A 22,937-nucleotide genomic window follows, 5' to 3' on the forward strand; every position below is an offset into this window, starting at 1 on the left:
GGGTTCGGTGCGTTGGGTGGCGTTGGGTGTGTCGGGCGGGGTTGGGTGTGTCGGGCGGGGTTGGGTGTGTCGGGCAGGGTTGGGTGTGTCGGGTGGGGTTGGGTGTGTCGGGCGGGGTTGGGTGCGTCAGGAGGGTTTGGGTGTGTCGGGCCGGGCTGGGTGTGTCGGGTGGGGTTGGGTGTGTCGGGCAGTGTTGGGTGTGTCGCCCGCTGTTGGGTGTGTTGGGTGGGGTTGGGTGTGTCAGGCGGGGTTGGGTGCGTTGCCCAGGGTTGGGTGCTTTGCCCAGGGTTGGGTGCGTTGCCCAGGGTTGGGTGCGTCGCCCGGGGTTGTATGCGTTGCCCAGGGTTTGGTGCATTGCCCAGGGTTGGGTGCGTCGCCCGGGGTTGGGTGCGTCGCCCGGGGTTGGGTGCCTTTCCCAGGGTTGGGTGCGTTGGGTGGCGTTGGGTGTGTCGGGCGGGGTTGGGTGTGTCGGGCGGTGTTGGGTGCGTTGCCCAGGGTTGGGTGTGTTGGGCGGGTTTGGGTGTGTCGGGCAGGGTTGGGTGTGTCGGGAGGGTTTGGGTGCGTCCCGCGGGGTTGGGTGCGTTGCCCGGGGTTGGGTGCGTTGCCCAGGGTTGGGTGCGTTGCCCAGGGTTGGGTGCATTGGGCGGGGTTGGGTGCGTTGCCCAGGGTTGGGTGCGTCGGGTTAGGTTGGGTGGGTTGCCCAGGGTTCGGTGCGTTGGGTGGCGTTGGGTGTGTCGGGCGGGGTTGGGTGTGTCGGGCGGGGTTGGGTGTGTCGGGCGGGGTTGGGTGTGTCTGGCGGTGTTGGGTGCGTTGCCCAGGGTTGGGTGTGTCGGGCGGGGTTGGGTGTGTCGGGTGGGTTTGGGTGTGTCGGGAGGGTTTGAGTGCGTCCCGCGGGGTTGGGTGCGTTGCCCAGGGTTGGGTGCATCGGGCAGGGTTGGGTGTTTTGCCCAGGGTTGGGTGCGTCGGGCGGGGTTGGGTGCGTTGCCCAGGGTTGGGTGCGTCGGGTGGGGTTGGGTGGGTTGCCCAGGGTTGGGTGCGTTGGGTGGCGTTGGGTGTGTCGGGCGGGTTGGGTGTGTTGGGCGGGGTGGGTGTGTTGGGCGGGGTTGGGTGCATTGCCCAGGGTTGGGTGCGTCGGGTGGGGTTGGGTGGGTTGCCCAGGGTTGGGTGCATTGGGTGGCGTTGGGTGTGTCGGGCGGGGTTGGGTGTGTCGGGCGGTGTTGGGTGCGTTGCCCAGTGTTGGGTGTGTTGGGCGGGTTTGGGTGTGTCGGGCAGGTTTGGGTGTGTCGGGCGGGGTTGGGTGTGTCGGGCGGGGTTGGGTGTGTCGGGCGGGGTTGGGTGTGTCGGGCGGTGTTGGGTGCGTTGCCCAGGGTTGGGTGTGTTGGGCGGGTTTGGGTGTGTCGGGCAGGGTTGCGTGTGTCGGGCGTGTTTGGGTGTGTTGGGCGGGGTTGGGTGTGTCGGGCGGTGTTGGGTGCGTTGCCCAGGGTTGGGTGTGTTGGGTGGGTTTGTTTGTGTCGGGCAGGGTTGGGTGCGTTGCCCGGGTTTGAGTGCAGTGTGTCGGGTGCAACATGTTGGGCCGGGTGCACTTTGTTGTGTTGGGAGCAATGTCTCGCCTTCATTTTATTGTCTCCGGTTGGGTTTGTTGTGTCAGTTTGGGACAATTGGTCCCCTTATTTAAGGAAGGGTGTAAATGCTTTGGAAGCAGTTCAGAGAAGGTTTACTAGACTAACACCTGGAATGGGCAGTTTGTCTCATGAGGAAAGGTTGGACAGACTAGGCTTCTATCTGCTGGAGTTTAGAAGAGTAAGAGGCGACTTGCTTGAAACATATAAGATCCTGAGGGGTCTTGACAGGGTGGATGTGGAGAAGATGTTTCCTCTTGTGGGACAATCTAGACCTAGGGGTCACTGTTTAAAAATAAGGGTCTTCCCATTTAAAATGGGGCTGAATTTTTCACTCAGAGGATCATGACTCTTTGGATCTCTCATCCTGAAAAGGCGGTGGAAGCAGCGTCTTTGAATATATTTAAGGCAGAGGTGGATAGATTCTTGGTAAGCAAGGGGGTGATAGGTTATCGGGGGGTAGGTGGGATGCAGGCTTGAGGTTACTATCAGATCAGCCATGGTCTTATTAAATGGTCGGTCAGGATAGATGCCTGACTGCTGCTCCTTGTTTGCATGTTCGTATGGTGTCACGTTGGGAGTATTGTGTTTGTTTGGATGTATTTTGTCAGGTTGGGTGTACTGTGTCACATCATATCACATTCCTGCCAAATTTCATGTTGTCAACAATCTTGGAAATATTACATTTTGTTCCCTCATCCAAATCATTGATATGGGTTGTGTATAGCTGGGCCCCAAGCACTGAGCCCTGTAGTACCGCACTAGTTTTGCCTGCCTCTCCAAAAAAGGCCCATTTATTCCTACTTTCTGTTTCCTGTCTGTTAACCAATTCTCAATCCATGCCAATATATTACCCCCAATCCCATGTGCTTTAATTTTACACACTAACCTCTTATGTGGGACTTTACCAAAAGCTTTCTGAAAATCCAAATACACCACATCCACTGGTTCTCCCTTATCTATTCTGCTAATTACGTCTCCAAAAAACTCCATTAGGTTTGTCAAACTTGATTTCCCTTTCATAAATCCATGCTGACTTTGTCTAATCCGGTTGATATTTTCTAAATGTCCTGTTATCACATCCTTTATCATAGACTCTAGCATTTTCCCTACCGCTGATGTTAGACTAACAGGTCTGTAATTCACACAGTTTTCTCCCTCCTTTTTTTAAATATTGGGGTTACATTTGCTACCCTCCAATCTGCTGGGACTGTTCCCAGAATCTGTAAAAAATTTGGAAGATGACAACCAACACATCCACTATTTCCATGGCCACCTCCTTTATTACCCTGGGGTGTAGATTATCAGGCCCTGGGGATTTATTGGCTTTCTGTCTCAATAATTTCTCCAGCACTATTGTTTTAATAATGCTAATTTCCTTCAATTCCTCATTCTCACCAAACCCTTGGCTTTTTTCTTAATTCATTCACGGGATGTGGGCATTACTTGTTGGGCCCAGCATTTATTACCCATCCCCAGTTGCCCTTGAGAAGGTGGTGGTGAGCTGCCTTCTTGAGCCGCTGCAGTCCATGTGGCGTAGGTACACCCACAGTGCTGTTAGGGAGGGAGTTCCAGGATTTTGACATAGCGACAGTGAAGGAACGGCGATATATTTCCAAGTCAGGATGGTGAGTAACTTGGAGGGGAACTTCCAGGTGGTGGTGTTCCCATCTATCTGCTGCCCTTGTCCTTCTAGATGGTAGTGGCCGTGGGTTTGGAAGGTGCTGTCTAAGGACCCTTGGTAAGTTGTTGCAGTACATCTTGTAGATGGTACACACTGCTGCTACTGTGCGTCAGTGGTGGAGGGAGTGAATGTTTGTGGATGGGGTGCCAATCAAGTGGGCTGCTTTGTCCTGGACAGTGTCAAGCTTCTTAAGTGTTGTAGGAGCTGCACTCATCCAGGCAAGTGGGGAGTATTCCATTCCCTGTTATTTCTGGCATTGGCTGTATTGTGCCGGGTTGGATGTATTTTAGGAATATTTGCAATACCAGCACGAGTCGGCCATAGAGCTCCTTGATTCTGCTCTGCCGTTCAAGAAGGTCAAATCTGCTTTTCTGATTCTTTTTGCACCTATAATTTTTTGGGAGATTGTTATATTTTTTGTGTTGCTCTTTGCTGCAATAATATTGTTTTAGATCCTGATGTTCCCTTGTATATTAGAGTTTCTGTTTCTTGGCTACGGTGTTTTTGTGCTGAAATCGAATTAGCAGTGGAAATTGACCACAGTGTCAGAGGTCGTTGGGCCCATTGTAAAAGAGTAATCAGGCATCATGTCACTTTCTAGCCTTGTGGGTTACAATAATGGGGGTTTCTGCCTCTAGAACCCATCCAGATGATGGGTTCCAGATCCCCATCACCCTCTGGGTAAAAACATTTTCTCAACTCCCCTCTAATGCTTCAAGCAATTGCTTTATATCCATCTCTCTGGTTACTGACCTCCTCGCCAAGTCATGGGTCCTTCCTATCCTCTCTACCTAGACCCCCTCATAATTTTACAGACCTCAATTAAATCTCACCTCAGCCTCACCTGTTCCAAAGGAAACAATCCCAGACTATCCAAATGTCCTAATAGTTAAAATTCTCCATTCCTGGCAATAGACTCATAAATCTCCCCGGTATGCTGTCTAATGTGATCACCTTCTTCCTGTAAGGCTGTAACCAGAACAGTTTACAGTATACTAGCTGTGGCCCAATTAGTGATTTTAGCATTTTAGACAGTTCTAATATAACCTCCCTGCTCTTATATTCTTTGCCCTGCCTAATAAATTATCCTGTGTGCCATCTTAACCACCTTCTTAACCACCTTACCTACAGGCCCTGTTATCTTTAAGAATCCGTAGACATACACTCTAAGGTCCATCCCTCTGTTCCTCTACACTTTTCAGTACACTCTCATTTATTATGTATTGTCTTGTTTGCTCTTCCACAAATGCACTATTTCACACAAGTTTGGATCGAGCTCCATTTGCCATTTTTCTGCCCACCTGTCCAGTCCATTGATCTCTTCCTGAAGTCTACAGCTTCCTGCCTCACTATCAACCTACAGCCAACTTTTGTATCATCTGCAAACTTCCTGACTATGCCCTCTACATCAAGGGAGCCAGTACTGAATCCTGCAGAATCCTACAGGAGACAGCTTTCCAGTTACAAAAGGACCTGTAGACCATTACCCTTTCCTTCCTGTTACTAAGACAATTTTGGATCCAACTTGTCACTTTGCCTTGGATTCCATGATTTTCCAACCAGCTTGCTACAAGTGTCCTTATCAAAAACCTTGTAAAATGCAAATAGATGACATCAAATGTGCTATCCTCATTGACACAGAAACAGATTCTCTGCATTTACTCGATTGAAACTGCTCCCTACGACAAGTACATTCCTTTATACTCTCCCCCCTCATCCTTCTGCACGTTGGCTCCATGGTCAGTTTGCTGATCCTCCCTACAGTTCTTCCTCTTATCTACACAAGCTGAAAACATCGCTCTCTACAGTCCCTTCTCTCACCTACATACTTCAGACCTTGGACAAGTGCAAGGGCTGAGGCTTCTCCATTGGCTGAAGAATCTAGAACAAGGGGTCAGAGACTCAGAATAAGAGGTTGGTCATTTAGGGGTGAGATGAGGAGAAATTTCTTCACCTAAAGGGTTGTGAACCTTTGGGATTCTCTACCCCAGAGAGCTGTGGAGGCTCAGTCAATGAGTATATTCAAGTCAGAGGTTGACTTCTTTTTGAGTACTAAAGGGATTAAGGGATATCGGGATGGTGGGGGAAGCTGGAATTGAAGTAGGAGATCAGCCATGATCTTGTTGAATGGCAGAACGGGACTGACGCACCTGTTTCTTTGTTCTTGTACTAACAGGAGAGTTGGTGCCATTTTGTTTTAATTCATCCACGGGATGTGGGCTTGGCTGGCTGGGCCAGCATTTGTTGCCCACCCCTAATTGCCTTTGAGAAGGTGGGGGTGAGCTGCCTTCTTGAACCGCTGCAGTCCATGTGTTGTAGATAGCACTGGTGGCAATGTCACTTGTTAATGTCACTGCACTAGTAATCCAGAGGCTAATGCACTGGAGATGTGGGTTCAAATCCCACCATTGAAGCTGGTGGAATTTGAATTCCATGAATCAATCTGGAATTGAAATCTAGTCCCAGTAATGATGCTTGTTACAAAGACTCACCTGGTTCACCAATGTCCTTTAGCGAAGGAAATCTGCTGTCCTTAACTGGCCTGGCCTACATGTGACTCCAGACCCACAGCAGTGTGGTTGACTCTTAACCAACCCCCTGAAATGGCCGAGCAAGCCATTCAATTCAAGGGCAATTAAGGATGGGTACAAATGCTGGCCTTGCCAGTGATGCCCATATCCCATAAACGAATAAAAAAAAATGTCTCTAATCCTTTTTCAAACATCTTTTGAAAGTCCATTTACACCGTATCCATATTGTCCTCATCAACCCTCTCAGTTCCCTCTCATCAGGGAACCCAATCAAGTTAACCAATCAAGATTTCCCTTTAGCAAATGGGTGTCGACTCTCGTTTATTAGTCCATACTTTTGCAAGCTGAAATTAATTTTGTCCTGAATTATTGTGTCTAAAAGACTCTCCAGCATAATATTAGGCTGACTGACCTGTGGTTACCAACCTTATCCCACTCCCCTTATTTGAACAGAGCTGTAACATTTACAATCATCCAGTCCTCTGGAATCATTCTCCCGTCATATTGGAAGACCTGAGGCCAGAGCCTCTGAAATCTCTCTTTCTCCCCTCAATAACCTCAGAAGCATCCCATGTGGACCCGGTAACTTGAGTGCTACCACATTTTTAAATACTGATTCTATTTTTATCAAATCCAATAGTGCTGCTGCCTCTTTCTTTATTATGACTTTGCCAGTATCCTTTTCTCAAGTCAAGGCAGATGTCAAGAACTGAGTAATTGGGTCATGGCACACAACTCCACAAGAAGATAGCCTTGTCCCAGTCTACCTTTCACTATTTTATGCACTTGTGAAATTGATCAGCAAAGCAATGCTAGGTGTCATCAATAAAATTGATCAGCAAAGTGATGGTAGGTGTCATCGATGAAATTGATCAGCAAAGTGATGGTAGGTGTCATCGATGAAATTGATCAGCAAAGTGATGGTAGGTGTCATCGATGAAATTGATCAGCAAAGTGATGGTAGGTGTCATCGATGAAATTGATCAGCAAAGTGATGGTAGGTGTCATCGATGAAATTGATCAGTAAAGTGATGGTAGGTGTCATCAATGAAATTGATCAGCAAAGTGATGGTAAGTGTCATCGACAGTACTATCAAGCAGCACTTACTCAGCAATAACCTGCTCACCAGCGCTCAGTGTGGGTTCTGCCAATAGTACTCTGCAGGTCAACCATGGACAAAATCCCAGAAGTAAGCTGAGAATGACTGGCGTAAGAACATAAGAAATAGGAACAAGAGTAGGCCATTTGGCCCCTCAAGCCTGTTCAATGAGGCAGCATTTAACCAAGTCTGGTATCAAGAAGTCCCAGTGAAATTGGAATGGAAATGAGGGGGAGAAAACTCTCCACTGGTTGGAGTCATACCCAGCACAAAAGAAGATAACTATGGTTGTTGGAGGTCAATCATCTCAGTCCCAGGACATCACTGCAGGAGTTCCTCAGGGTAGTGTCCTCGGCCCAACCATCTTCAGCTGCTTCATCAATGACCTTTCCTCCCATCATAAGGTCAGAAGTGGGGATGTTCAGTTCCACTCACAATTCATCAGGTAATTCATAGGAGCCTGCTCTGCCATTCAATAAGATCAGGGCTGATCTGATGGTAACCTTAACCCCACATTCCTGCCTACCCCCGATAACCTTTCACCCCCTTGTTTATCAGGAATCTATCCAGCTCTGCCTTAGGTTTAGCGAGTGGGTTGCTTCCACTGCTTTTTCAGGAAGAGAGTTCCAAAGGCTCATGACCCCCTGAGAGAAATAAATTCTCCTCATCTCTGTCTTAAATGGGTGACCCCTTATTGTTAAACAGTGACCCCTAGTCCTAGATTCTCCCACAAGAGGAAACATCCTCTCCATGTCCACCCTGTCCAGACCCCCTCAGGATCTTACATGTTTCAATCAACTCACCTCCCTTACTCTTCTAAACAACGCCACAGGGACTGCAGTGGTTCAAGAAGGCAGCTCACCGCCACCTTCTCAAGGGCAACTAGGGATGGGCAATAAATACAGGCCCAGCCAGAGAAGCCCACATCCCGGGAATGAATGAGGAAAAAGACTTGGGCCAGGATTTTCCAGCCCTGTTGTGGGTGAGGCAGTGCCCAGTCAGAAGTCCTTCGGCTTGCGGTGAGACCGGAAGATTCTGGTGGTGGGCCGGTGCGGAACATCCCACCCATTGATTTTTACTTTATGCTACCTGCTAATCTGTTCCCATACTCTCTCTCTCTCTCTCTCTCTGTCCCTCAATTACTCCCTTTTTTTAGATCTCCTCTGTGCTTAGCTTGGTTTTCTGCAGTATCATGAGCCTTACGACTCTGGGAAAGCTGCCTCTGTCAGGTTTCGGTTAGGTTCCCCCCCCCAAGTTATTCATCGATGGGATTTGTTATATTTTTTGTGGGGGGGCGGGGTTCATCGTATCTTTGAAAAAATGACTTCCTAACGTGCTGCCAGATTGCTTTGATCCCCGGCAGAGTTTACGCTCGGCGATGTGGCAAATGACTTTGAGTAAAATGTTGAGTAAGAAAGCATTTCTTAAAACTGGCGCAGTTGGTTTCCAGATCGCCAGCTGCGCCCAACATTGAGATGCCCTGTGGAGGGCACTGTGCCTCGTGGATCGCCCACCCACAGCATCTTCCCATCTACGCCCCCATGGAAACCCCGGGAGGGTAGAACTTTGACTGGCGGCATCCGCTGGCCGTTTCACACAAAATCTGACCGGTTATACCATAGATGTCGTGATTCTTGCTATATTGTTGAGACCTAATTAGCTAAATGAAAGCAAAGTAAAGATGACCGGGCAGGTGGATGCACAGTGTGATCCATGACAACCACATCTGCAGCAGGTGTCTGCAGCTGGAGGAACTTGAGCTCCCAGCCGATGAGCTGGAGTCTGACCTTTGGACAGTGCGGTGTATCAGGGAGGGGGAATGTCACCTGGAGGCTTTGTTCCAGGAAGCAGCCACACCTCTCAGGCTGGACACTTGAGATCTGGTCTGTTGTCAAGGGCAAGAGGGTGTCACTGGAAGAGGGGCAGATACGGGGACGCAGAAGGTAACAATAGTGGAGCGTCGGCCCTTGGAGTTGCCCAACAGGTTCAAGGTTCTTGCAGCTTGAGTGGGCGGGAGTAAGGAATACAGGGAGGATGAACAAACTGACCACAGCACCATTGGTGCAAGGGGCCATTCAAGTGGCTGATGTAAAGGAGAATGTAGTTGTATCGGGGGATGGTATAGTTAGCGGGGTAGATACCGTTCTCTGCAGCCGTGGGTGTGAGTCCAGAAGGCTGTGTTGCCTGCCCGGTACCAGGGTTAAGGACATCTCCTCAGGGCTGGGGAGGAACTTGGAGTAGGAGGGGGAGGGATCCAGTCCTCATGGCCCACATGGGTACCAATGGCATAGGTAGGACTAAGAAAGAGGTTCTGCTGAGTGACTGTGAGCAGCTAGGGATTAATTAAAAAGCAGAACCACAAAGGTAATAATCTGGGGTTTACTACCTGAGCCACGAGCAAATTGGCGTAGCTAAGTAAGATTACGTGGCTCAAAGATCAGTGTGGGAACAATCCATTTCAATTTTTTGTCATTCATGAGATGTGGGTGTGACTGGCTAGGCCGGCATTTATCACCCATCCCCAGGTGCCCTTGTTCAGAAGGCTTTTTAAGAGTCAACCACGTTGCTGTGGGTCTGGAGTCACTTGTAGGCCAGACCAGGTAAGGACAGCAGATTTCCTTCCCTAAAGGACACTAGTGGACCAGTTGGGTTTTTACAACAATCAGCAATGGTTTTCATGGTCATATCAGGCTTTTTAATTCCACATTGTTATTGGATTCAAATTTCACCTTCTGCTGTGGTGGGATTTGAACCCGGGACCCCAGAGCATTACCCTGGGTCTCAGGATTACTGGTCCACTGACAAATACCACACGCCACCAGTCCTGGGAAAAGAGGGAACTGTACTGTTGGTACAGGCTTCACCTGAATCGCGCCATGACCAATGTTCCGGCGATTCATCTAATGTTATGTCCACAGCCGGTGTTAGTTGCTGTGCAAGCCACATCCCAGAGAGAAACTTGGCTTAGGGACCGTAACCTTTTTTTTGTATTTTGAGAACAAGAAGATATATCGATATCAGCAGTAAGGGGTGCAGTAATACTTCTGGGATTTTTAAAAATTAAAAGTAAACTTAAGCACACAAGATTAAAGTTCCCCAAAAAAACTCTCTACTTGTCAAATCCACAAGTAAATGCCTTCTAGGCAGCACTCCCTTATAGATCACAACAGAAACAAAAAAATGCTGGAAAAACTCAGCAGGTCTGACAGCATCTGTGGAGAGAAAGACAGAGTTAACGTTTCGAGTCCGTATGACTCTTCTTCAGACTCTTCTTGCCTTTACTCCCTTAGTAGATGTTTAAGTATGATATCCAGTAATATTACACAAGGCAAGCTGCTGTTGCTTCAATAAAGACGTACCACATGACCTTTATCCTCTTCCACTCACTGATGGAATCCATTTCAGAATAAAACTGCTTGCTGCAGCCCAAGACTTTTCTGGCTTGACTGGAATGGTGATTCAAACTGCATCCTCTCCCAGACCAGAGCTCCAGCTATCTCAACAGCTCAAATAGCCCCAGCTATCTCCAGTCATCTCCAGTTAACAGCTATATACAGTAACTGTAATATACCTTTCCCCCCTTTCATCTTGGGTCATAAAACAGAAGACGGAGGAGCAGAAATTAGGCCATTCGGCCCATCGAGTCTGCTCCGCCATTCAATCATGGCTGATAAGTTTCTCAAAACCATTCTCCCGCCTTCTCCCCGTAACCTTTGATCCCCTTACCAATCAAGAACCTATCTATCTCAGTCTTAAATACACTCAATGACCTGGCCTCCACAGCCTTCTGTGGCAATGAATTCAATAGACTCACCACTCTCTGGCTAAAGAAGTTTCTCCTCATCTCTGTTCTAAAAGGTCTTCCCTTTACTCTGAGGCTGTGCCCGCGAGTCCTAGTCTCTCCTACTAATGGAAACATCTTCCCCACGTCCACTCTATCCAGGCCTTTCAGTATTCTGTAAGTTTCAATCAGATCCCCCCCTCATCCTTCTAAACTCCATCGAGTATAGACCCAGAGTCCTCAAACGTTCCTCATATGTTAAGCCTTTCATTCCTGGGATTGTTCTCATGAACCTCCTCTGGACCCTCTCCAGGGCTAGAACATCCTTCCTGAGCCCAAAATTGCTCACAATATTCTAAATGTGGTCTGACCAGAGCCTTATAAAGCCTCAGCAACATATCCTTGCTTCTATATTCTAGTCCTTTCGAAATAAATGCCAACATTGCATGTGCCTTCCTAACTACGAACTCAACCTGCAAGTTAACCTTAAGAGAATCCTGGGCTAGGACTCCCAAGTCCCTTTGCACTCCAGATTTCTGAATTATCTCCCCATTTAGAAAATAGTCTATGCCTCTATTCTTCCCACCAAAGTGCATTGCTCTCAGACCTCTTTGAAACTCAAATCCTTCCAAATATAAGGTCAATCTTGTTTCAATCTTGCCTTTGCTTTGGGCTCAATAAAAAATAATATCTCCACTTCTGTTTACTTATGGAACTCCTGAAAGATGCAAACATGTTTCTCATTACATCTGACTTTCCTTTGATATTCAACCAAACTCTCAACTTACCTAAAAACGCAAATGTTATATCTAACCTATTTACTTGTACTTCAAACTTAACACCTCTATCCTTGTCATGTTTCAAAGCCCCCAGACAGCCTGACTCCTATCAAACTCTGCCCAGCTTAGTTAAATTACACACACACACATGGACTCCCAGCCAGCTTTACAGAATAACACAATATTCCTCAAAATATTAAAAAAAAACACATAATGAGGGCTTTAAACTAAATCGTGGTAGTGGGAGTGGGGGAGTGATCACGTGAAGGGAAGTTTGGAAAGTTAAAGAGGAAGGGCAGGCAATTATAATACAATCAGCAGAGTCAATATAATTTTGTGAAAAGGAAATTGGGCTTGACAATTTATTAGAGTTCTTTGGTGATGTAACAAGCCGGGTGGATAAAGAGGGGCCAGTAGATGTAGTGTATTTGGATTTCCAAAAGGCATTCGATAAGGCGCCACATAAAAGGTTGCTGTACAAGATAAGAGGTCATAGTGATGGGGTTGATATATTAGTGTGGATAGAGGATTAGTTCACTTACAAGTTAAGTGGGTCATTTTAGGGTTGGGTGCTCTTGTACGTGAATTCCAAAGAAAACCATGCAGAAGAGCAAGTAATCAGGAAGGCAAGAGGAATGAAGTTAGGAGCACTAAAGAGTTGGCTTGGAAATAAACCAGCTCTAACCAAGAGACCTGCCTGGATTAATTCTTCCACCATAACCTCTTATTGTGAGCAACGTGGTAGCAGAGGATGAACTTCAAACTTTGCTGATTGATTGCTGTTTATGAAGCTTTGTGTCTCAGGCCTCTGAGGGAAAAGAAGTATACTGCAAGGGGGGATGGGGGGGGCGGTGGTGGAATATAAAAGTAGGGAAGCTTTGCTGCAGTTTTATAGAGCCTTGGTGAGACCACACCCGGAGTATTTTGTGCAGATTTGGTCTCCTTGTATGAAAAAGAATGTACTTGCCATAGGGGGAGTGCAATGAATGTCCACCAGACCGATTCCAGTGATGGCAGGATTGTCCTGTGAGGTAAGATTGAGGAAACTGGGCCTGTATTCTTTCGAGTTTAGAAAAATGAGAGGTCAAAGTTCCTAACAGGACTCGGCAGGGTAAAGGCAGAGAGGGTGTTTCCCCTGGCTGGGGAGGTGGGGGGGTGGGGGTGATCTAGAACCAGGGGACACAGTCTCAGAATAAGGGGTAGACCGCTTAAGACTGAGTTGAGGAGGAATTTCTTCACTCAAGAGGGTAGTAAACCTTTGGAAAACAAAAACACAATTACCTGGAAAAAGTCAGCAGGTCTGGCAGCATCGGCGGAGAAGAAAAGAGTTGACGTTTCGAGTCTTCATGACCCTTCGACAGAACCTTTGGAATTCTCTACCCAGAGGGTTGTGGAGGCTCCGTCATTGAGTATATTGAAGATATAGGTTCGGCCCAGCTGAGACTGGCTGGATGCTGGCACAGTGATTAATTAGTGTTATCAATGTTCTTCATTAGTGGCGGATTGAATCTGTGGTGACCGGGCAGACGGTGGTGCGCTGAAGATATCTGTCCCCCAAGAGCAACTGGCTGCTGAAGGAATTGTTCAGACTACGTAGTGGAATTTAGTGGAGACGGATTCATTCCCTCTCACTCAGGGTCACAGACCTTTTCTCTAGTATCACCTGCTTGCTCCCACAGCGCTGGCTTTCCGTGATGTTGCTTCCACCAGCTTTCCATGACATCACTTCCCTCAACCTCTCCCAGAAAGTGTCCAGCCAGAGTTGGCAAACCTAGACGTGGGTGTCACTGGCTGGACCAGCATTTATTGCCCATCTCTAGTTGCCCTTGAGAAGGTGGTGGTGAGCTGCCTTCTTGAGCCTCTGCAGTCCATGTGGTGTAGGTACACCCACAGTGCTGTTAGGAAGGGAGTTCCAGGATTTTGACCCAGCGACAGTGAAGGAACGGCGATATATTTCCAAGTCAGGATGGTGAGTGACTTGGAGGGGAACTTCCAGGTGGTGTTCCCATGTGTCTGCTGCCCTAAAGTAAAGGTGCTATATAAAATGTATGTTGTTGTTGTTTGTAGTGTATCATTTGTTCACGTAATGATTCTATTTAATTTTGCCTTTGTGTTTTAGGTTAAGGTCTGGTTCCAGAACCGCCGTACAAAGCAGAAGAAAGATCAGAGTAAAGACTGCGATAGCCGTTCCCCTGGCACATCCGAATCCGTCGCCACCTGTAACATCCTGAGGCTCCTGGAACAAGGAAGGTTGTTGTCCATCCCTCCAGCTCCCAGTTTGCTCAGTCAAGGACCCAGCCCCCTGGGATCTCCGGCGGGTAACGTCTGTGGCCTGGTATCCTCCAGCAGCAGTTCGCCTAGGCTGACCGGCGCCTCTTTTAGCCTCTCTGCACCTCCCCAGACCACCTCCTCCCCTCACCACCAGGCCGGTGCTTCTCCGTGCTTCTTGAGCCCGGCCCTAGGTGGTGCCCTGGAACTCTCCGCCGGCCACGGAGTGGGTACATCAGCTTTTGAGCCTTACACACAGACGGAGAAGAAAGACAACGCCACAGACAAAAGGCCAAGTTCGTAGAGAGACAGAGAGACGGGGGGGAAGCAAAGAGACTCTGTCAACGCCTTCCTGTTGAATCTTGTGTTTGAGTTGCTCCAATGTTCAGTCAATGTGATGGTGATTCCAATGCAGGTTCCTACTCTTACGGCACAGCCAATGGAGGTGATAAAGAAGCAAATGAAAAGTGTTAAACTGCTCTCTTGGCAACGACCAGCCATTGGCACCTCACAGCTCACAGGTCAAGGGTCAGGCCGTTGGATCCCATTGTCCATCCCGCTGTTATTAAATGATTGCAGTGTCCATTCCACTCGTGCTGTGGATAGAACTGGCTCTTGAACTCTGGTCTGAAGTACTCCCTCACGCCCCCACCCTCTGCCCCTCTGTCATTAAACCCTGAGGAATCTATCAGGAACGTAGGGAAGTGAAAATAAAGCTAGGTGCATCTAGTTGACCTTCTACCATCCTGGTAGTTGCATGGGACAATGTTCATGGAGTTATTGATTAATCATAGCAATCAATGAGTCAACAACAGACCCAGATACCTGGTGAGGAAAAGCCTCGCGGTGAAAGAGATTTGGGGCGGGGGCGGGGGGCGGCGCATAGGTCCAAATTCATCTGTTCCTCCCAACCCTGTTACACTGACCACACATCATGATTGCCCAAGTGATGCAGTTACTTCAGGTCTCTTTCTAGGGACAGTAGATGGTGATCAAGAGTTGGGTGGGGGGCGGGGGTGGGGGGGTGCGGGTGGTGGGGGTCCCTGACTGACCTTCTCCGACCACCCACCAGGCCTTTCCAAAGCTCAGCAGCATCGGAGGCCCCTGCAGGGATGAGGAAGGGAGCTCAGAGCCCCTTCAGACCCTGTCACTCAGAGCAGGCCGTGTCCAGCGGGGTAGTGGGCTGGTGCATCATGACACAATTCACACCATCCTATGTCCTGTCGGTCCCTGGGGAGGCCGGGGGTGGGGTGGATTGGGAGGTAGGTTGGGGAGGGAGGGGGGGTTGTTGAGAGCCTGTTTTACCTTGCACGTTTCACAGCTCTGTAAACACATATCAGCTGTGTCTCAGTCATTCCATGTACCGCGGTTGCTTCGCTGTCATTGCGCACGGGAATTCAGTTTAATGTCGGCAAATCACGGAGAAATGATGAGACTGATTTTGAAACTAAATGAATCGCGTCTTTCAAAAGCCCACTCAGTTTCAAGAAATTTCTCATTTCCACCCTTCTCCCCCCACCCCTCCACCACTACACCCCACCCCTACACCTACACCCCTACACCCCCAACCACTACACCCCACCCCTACACCTACACCCCTACAATTCACACCCCTACACCCCCACCCCTACACCTACACCCCTACAATTCACACCCCTACACCCCCACCCCTACACCTACACCCCTACACCACCAACCACTACACCCCACCCCTACACCTACACCCCTACACCCCCAACCACTACACCCCACCCCTACACCTACACCCCTACAATTCACACCCCTACACCCCCACCCCTACACCTACACCCCTACACCCCCAACCACTACACCCCACCCCTACACCTACACCCCTACAATTCACACCCCTACACCCCCACCCCTACACCTACACCCCTACACCACCAACCACTACACCCCACCCCTACACCTACACCCCTACACCCCCAACCACTACACCCCACCCCTACACCTACACCCCTACAATTCACACCCCTACACCCCCACCCCTACACCTACACCCCTACACCCCCAACCACTACACCCCACCCCTACACCTACACCCCTACAATTCACACCCCTACACCCCCACCCCTACACCTACACCCCTACAATTCACACCCCTACACCCCCACCCCTACACCTACACCCCTACAATTCACACCCCTACACCCCCACCCCTACACCTACACCCCTACAATTCACACCCCTACACCCCCACCCCTACACCTACACCCCTACAATTCACACCCCTACACCCCCACCCCTACACCTACACCCCTACACCCCCAACCACTACACCCCACCCCTACACCTACACCCCTACACCCCCAACCACTACACCCCACCCCTACACCTACACCCCTACAATTCACACCCCTACACCCCCACCCCTACACCACACCCCTAAAACATACCCCTACACCTACACCCCCACCCCTACACCTACACCCCTACACCCCCACCCCTACACCCCCACCCCTACCCCCCCACCCCTACACCACACCCCTAAAACACACCCCTACACCTACACCCCTACACCCCCAACCACTACACCCCACCCCTACACCTACACCCCTACACCCCCAACCACTACACCCCACCCCTACACCTACACCCCTACACCCCCAACCACTACACCCCACCCCTACACCTACACCCCTACACCCCCAACCACTACACCCCACCCCTACACCACACCCCTACACCCCCAACCACTACACCCCACCCCTACACCTACACCCCTACACCCCCAACCACTACACCCCACCCCTACACCTACACCCCTACACCCCCAACCACTACACCCCACCCCTACACCTACACCCCTACAATTCACACCCCTACACCCCCACCCCTACACCACACCCCTAAAACATACCCCTACATCTACACCCCCACCCCTACACCTACACCCCTACACCCCCACCCCTACCCCCCCACCCCTACACCACACCCCTAAAACACACCCCTACACCTACACCCTTACACCCCCACCCTGACAACACACCCCTACACCCCCAACCACTACACCCCCACACCTACACCCCCACCCCTACACCCCCACCCCTACACCTACACCCCTACACCCCCACCCCTACACCCCCACCCCTACCCCCCCACCCCTACACCACACTCCTAAAACACACCCCTACACCTACACCCCTACACCCCCAACCACTACACCCCACCCCTACACCTACACCCCTACACCCCCAACCACTACACCCCACCCCTACACCTACACCCCTACACCCCCAACCACTACACCCCACCCCTACACCTACACCCCTACACCCCCAACCACTACACCCCACCCCTACACCTACACCCCTACACCCCCAACCACTACACCCCACCCCTACACCTACACCCCTACACCCCCAACCACTACACCCCACCCCTACACCTACACCCCTACAATTCACACCCCTACACCCCCACCCCTACACCACACCCCTAAAACATACCCCTACACCTACACCCCCACCCCCTACACCCCCACCCCTACACCCCACCCCTACACCCCCACCCCTACACCCCCACCCCTACACCACACCCCTAAAACACACCCCTACACCTACACCCTTACACCCCACCCTGACAACACACCCCTACACCCCCAACCACTACACCCCCACACCTACACCCCCACCCCTACACTCCCACCCCTACACCACACCCCTAAAACACACCCCCACACCTACACCCCCACCCCTACACCTACACCCCTACAATTCACACCCCTACACCCCCACCCCTACACCACACCCCTAAAACATACCCCTACACCTACACCCCCACCCCTACACCTACACCCCCACCCCTACACCCCCACCCCTACACCACACCCCTAAAACACACCCCTACACCTACACCCTTACACCCCCACCCTGACAACACACCCCTACACCCCCAACCACTACACCCCCACACCTACACCCCCACCCCTACACCCCCACCCCTACACCACACCCCTAAAACACACCGCTACACCTACACCCTTACACCCCCACCCTGACAACACACACCTACATGCCCACCACTACACCCCACCCCTATACCTACACCCCTACACCCCCAACCACTACACCCCACCCCTACACCACACCCCTACAATTCACACCCCTACCCCCCCACTCCTACACCACACCCCTACCCCCCCACCCCTACACCACACCCCTACACCCCCAACCACTACACCCCACCCCTACACCACACCCTACAATACACACCCCTACAATACACACCCCTACCCCCCCACCCCTACACCACACCCCTACCCCACACCCCTGCACCACACCCCTACAACACACGCCTACACCCCCAACCACTACACCCCACCCCTACACCTACACCCCTACACCCCCAACCACTACACCCCACCCCTACACCACACCCCTACAATACACACCCCTACCCCCCCACCCCTACACCATACCCCTACCCCACACCCCTACACCACACCCCTACAACACACGCCTACACCCCCAACCACTACACCCCACCCCTACACCTACACCCCTACACCCCCAACCACTACACCCCACCCCTACACCACACCCCTACAATACACACCCCTACCCCCCCACCCCTACACCATACCCCTACCCCACACCCCTACACCACACCCCTACAACACACGCCTACACCCCCAACCACTACACCCCACCCCTACACCTACACCCCTACACCCCCAACCACTACACCCCACCCCTACACCACACCCCTACAATACACACCCCTACCCCCCCACCCCTACACCACACCCCTACCCCCCCACCCCTACACCACACCCCTACCCCCCCACCCCTACACCACACCCCTACCCCCCCACCCCTACACCATACCCCTACCCCACACCACTACACCACACCCCTACAACACACGCCTACACCCCCAACCACTACACCCCACCCCTACACCTACACCCCTACACCCCCAACCACTACACCCCACCCCTACACCTACACCCCTACACCCCCAACCACTACACCCCACCCCTACACCACACCCCTACAATACACACCCCTACCCCCCCACCCCTACACCACACCCCTACACCACACCCCTACACCACACCCCTACACCACACCCCTACAACACACGCCTACACCCCCAACCACTACACCCCACGCCTACAACCCCAACCCTACACCCCCAATCCTGCACACTCACCCTTACACCCCACCCCTACACCCCCACACCCTCACCCCTCCACCCCCACCCCTAGCCCCCCCACCCCTACCCCCCACCCCTACAACACCACCCCTACACCCCCACTCCTACACCCCAACCCCTACACCCCCACCCTCAACACACCACCCCTACACCCTCACCCCTACCACACCACCCCTACACGCCCACACCTTTTCCCCCCGCACCTCCACCCCACCACACATACAGCCCCACCCCAACCCCTACACCCCCACCCCTACCCCTCCACTCCTACACCCCACACCTACCCACCACCTCTAACCCCCACCCCTACAACCCCACACCTACACCACCACCCCTAGACCCAAATGCCTACACGACACCCCTACACCCCCACCCCTACCCCACACCCCTACCCCACACCCCTACAGCCCCACCCCTACCCCACACCCCTACCCCACACCCCTACACCCCTACACCCCCACCCCTAAATCCCCACCCCTACACCCCACCCCTACTCCTATACCCCTACACCCCCACCCCTACACCCCCACCCCTACACCACACACCTACACACCACACCTACACCCCCATCCCTACACCACCACCCCTACCCCCCAGCCCTACACCCTCACCCCTAAACCCCCACACCCTCACCCCTCCAACCCCACCCCTATCCCCCCACCCCTACACCCCCAACCCTACACACCCAACCCTAAACCCCCACCCCTTCACTCCCACCCCTACACCACCACCCCTACCCCCAACTCCTACACCCCCACCCCTACACCACATCCCTACACCCCCACCCTTACACCACACCCCTACACCCCCACCCCTACTCCACACCCCTACTCCACACCCCTACACCACACCCCTACCCCCACCCCCCCAGCCCCCACCCACCTTCTAACTAAGAGTTGTGACATCATTTATTAAATTGTAACTTATTGAAATTGATTTGTTGTCATTCTATTTATTCTGCCTGCTTCAGAATTTCAATCCTCATGGTTTTGGATGAAATACATCAATGTCCACATGGTGTCTCGGGTGTTTTATTTAATACCCTGTGCATTACGAGAGTCTGACTGTCCCTCTCAGTAGCTGCACAGCCCTGCACTGAAGAGGAGACTGCGGTGAGAGCACGGAATCAGATATTCTAGCCTGGAAGGACGACAGTAAATCTCTGGTTTACCCGGAAGGAGTGTTTGGAGACCGGCACAATGAGAAGGGAGGAGGTGAACAGACCTCTGTAGGTTGACACCAAATCTATCCCTCAACCCTTTTCACCATGTCCCCCACTCCCTCTTCTACATACCCTCAACTATTCACACCATATCCCTCAATCTCTCCTTTACATGCCCCTCACTCCATTTTCTCCATATTCTCAATCCCTCTCGCCATTTCCTCAACTTCTCCCTGTTATACCCTTCATGCTCTCCTCTCCATATACTCAATGCCCCTCACCATATACATCATTCCCTCTTCTACACACCCTCAATTATTCTCATTATATTCCTCAATTTCTCCTTCTTATGTCTCTCAGTCCCTCCTCACCATACCCTCAATCCTTTCTCACCAGATCACTCAATTTAATCCCTCCTTATCACCTCCCTCAATTCTTTCTCCCCATTCCCACCTCCCTCTGTACCCTCCATGTATCCCTCCATCTTTCCTCACCGTACCCATCAATCGCCCCAATGTATCTCTTCATTCCTTCTTCACATAGAGTCATTTATGACACAGCAGGAGATCCTTTGACCCATCGGCTCAATGCCAGCCCTCTGTAGAGGAATCCAGGCAGTCTATCCCCATTAACCCTACAAGTTTATTTCCCTCAAGTGCTCATCCATTTGAAGTCATATTGCTCGCACCTTATGCCTCAATCCTTCCTCATCGTATTCCTCAATTCCCTCTCAACCGGGAGCCACCACTAATTCTCTCTTGTCTATTCGGTGCTCTTCCCTGGTAGTTGACTCCTTACTTTAGCCTAATTCCTTCACTCAGCCTCATGGCCCCTGGGATTTGAGCACTTCAGCCAGACAGACAGAATGGAAAAGGAGGAGGAACAGGCCTGATAGTAAAGGTTGACATAAGGTCAGTTGTAAGAAGGGCTCTGGATGCTGGAAATCAGGTAGTAGAATCAATATAGGTCAGAAAATGCGGGTGGAAGTAGTTTATCGGCTGCTATATAGTAGTTCTACCGATGGACATGGTATTATTGGAGCTAGTAACAAAGACAATAATAATCTTGGGGAATTTAATATTCACAAAGGCTGGACAAGTCAAATTGGCAAAGGTGGTCTGGAAGTTAAAGTTGTTTTAGATCTAGCGTTGTGTAATGAGGCAGTGCTAATTAGTAATGTCATGATAAAAGATCCACTGGGAAATTGTGATAACACAATTTAATTCCATATTAAGGTTGGAAGTGATATATTCCCACCCCAAACAACAATCTTAAAGAAAGCCAATTGCCAGGGTATGAAGGGAAAAACAGCTAAGGCTGATGGGGTAAATAGACTAAAAGGTATGACCATAAAGAAACAGTGGGAAACATTGACAGAAACAATTCAAAATGTTCAACAAAAATACATCCCAATTAAAAACAAAAATAAACTCAGCAAGAAAGATCCATCAGTGGCTCACTCAGCAAGTTAAAGATAGTATTAGATTAAAAGAAAAGGCTTATAGTATTGGTGACCAGCAAAGGTAACGAAAAAGTTGATATAAAGGGGAAAAGATGAGAGTAAACGAGCCAGAAATATAAAAAAGAGGTTTTTTTAAAGTGTATAAAAGGGAAGAGAGTAGCTAAAGTAAATATTGGTTTCTTAGAAGCAGAAACGGGAACATTAACATGGCGAATGTGGAAATGGCAGAGACATTGAATAAATATTTATGTCTGTCTTCATGGTATAAAATATAAGTTGTTACCCAGGACCGATGGTGACCCAGGAGCCAATAAGGCTGAGGGCAGTACAGTGGTTCACATCAGCACAAAAAAATTAGAGAAACCTAAGGGCCTAAAAGCTAACAAATCCCCACACTGCACCCCCAACGCCCCCCACCCCCACCCTGCACCCCCACCCTGCACCTCCCCACCACCCACAGCCCCACCCTGCAGCCCCACCCCCCACAGCCCCACCCTGCACACCCCACCCCCACAACCCCACCCCCAATCCTCCATACCCCCACCCTGCACCCCCCACCCTGCACACCCCCACCCCCCCACCCCACATCCCCCCGCCTCACACCCACCACCCCCCCACCCTGCACCCCCCACAACCCCCCCACCCCCCAACCCCCACACCCCCTACCCCGCACCCTCCACACCCCGAACCCTGCACGCCCCACCCTGCACACCCCCACTCCCCCACCCCACACCCCCCGCCCTGCACCCACCACAATCCCCCCACCCCCCACAACCCCCACCCCGACCCTCCACTCCCCCCACCCTCCACACCCCTCACCCTGCACCCCCACACCCCACACCCCCCACCCCGCACCCTCCACGCCCCTCACCCCACACCCTCCACACCCCCCACCCCACACCCCCCACACCCCTCACCCTACAACCCCACACCCCACACCCCCCACCCCCCACCCCACACCCTCCACACCCCCCACCCCCCAACCCCCACACCCCCTACCCCGCACCCTCCACACCCCCCACCCTCCACACCCCTCACCCTACACCCCCACACCCCACACCCCCCACCCCGCACCCTCCACACCCCTCACCCTACACCCCCACACCCCGCACCCCCCACCCCGCACCCTCCACTCCCCCCACCCTCCACACCCCTCACCCTGCACCCCCACACCCCACACCCCCCACCCCGCACCCTCCACGCCCCTCACCCCACACCCTCCACACCCCCCACCCCACACCCCCCACACCCCTCACCCTACAACCCCACACCCCACACCCCCCCCCCCCCACCCCACACCCTCACACCCCCCCCCCCCCCCCCCCACCCCCTCCCCCACCCCTCCCCCCCCCCCCCCTGCCCGCCCCCAC

The 22,937-nt window shown here is 51.7% G+C and overlaps 1 protein-coding gene across 1 annotated transcript in view; it reads left to right on the forward strand.

The window, feature by feature from the left end:
- Positions 1–14,066, forward strand: part of vax2 (ventral anterior homeobox 2) — an 836,807-nt gene extending 822,741 nt beyond the window's left edge. The window contains exon 3 of the mRNA XM_041183908.1: positions 13,614–14,066. Coding sequence (XP_041039842.1) covers positions 13,614–14,066 — 453 coding nt within the window. The remainder of the gene's footprint in view (positions 1–13,613) is intronic.
- The last annotated feature ends 8,871 nt before the right edge of the window (positions 14,067–22,937 follow it).

This window comes from Carcharodon carcharias, chromosome 1, assembly GCF_017639515.1.
Source record: "Carcharodon carcharias isolate sCarCar2 chromosome 1, sCarCar2.pri, whole genome shotgun sequence".
Classification (NCBI taxonomy): domain Eukaryota; kingdom Metazoa; phylum Chordata; class Chondrichthyes; order Lamniformes; family Lamnidae; genus Carcharodon; species Carcharodon carcharias.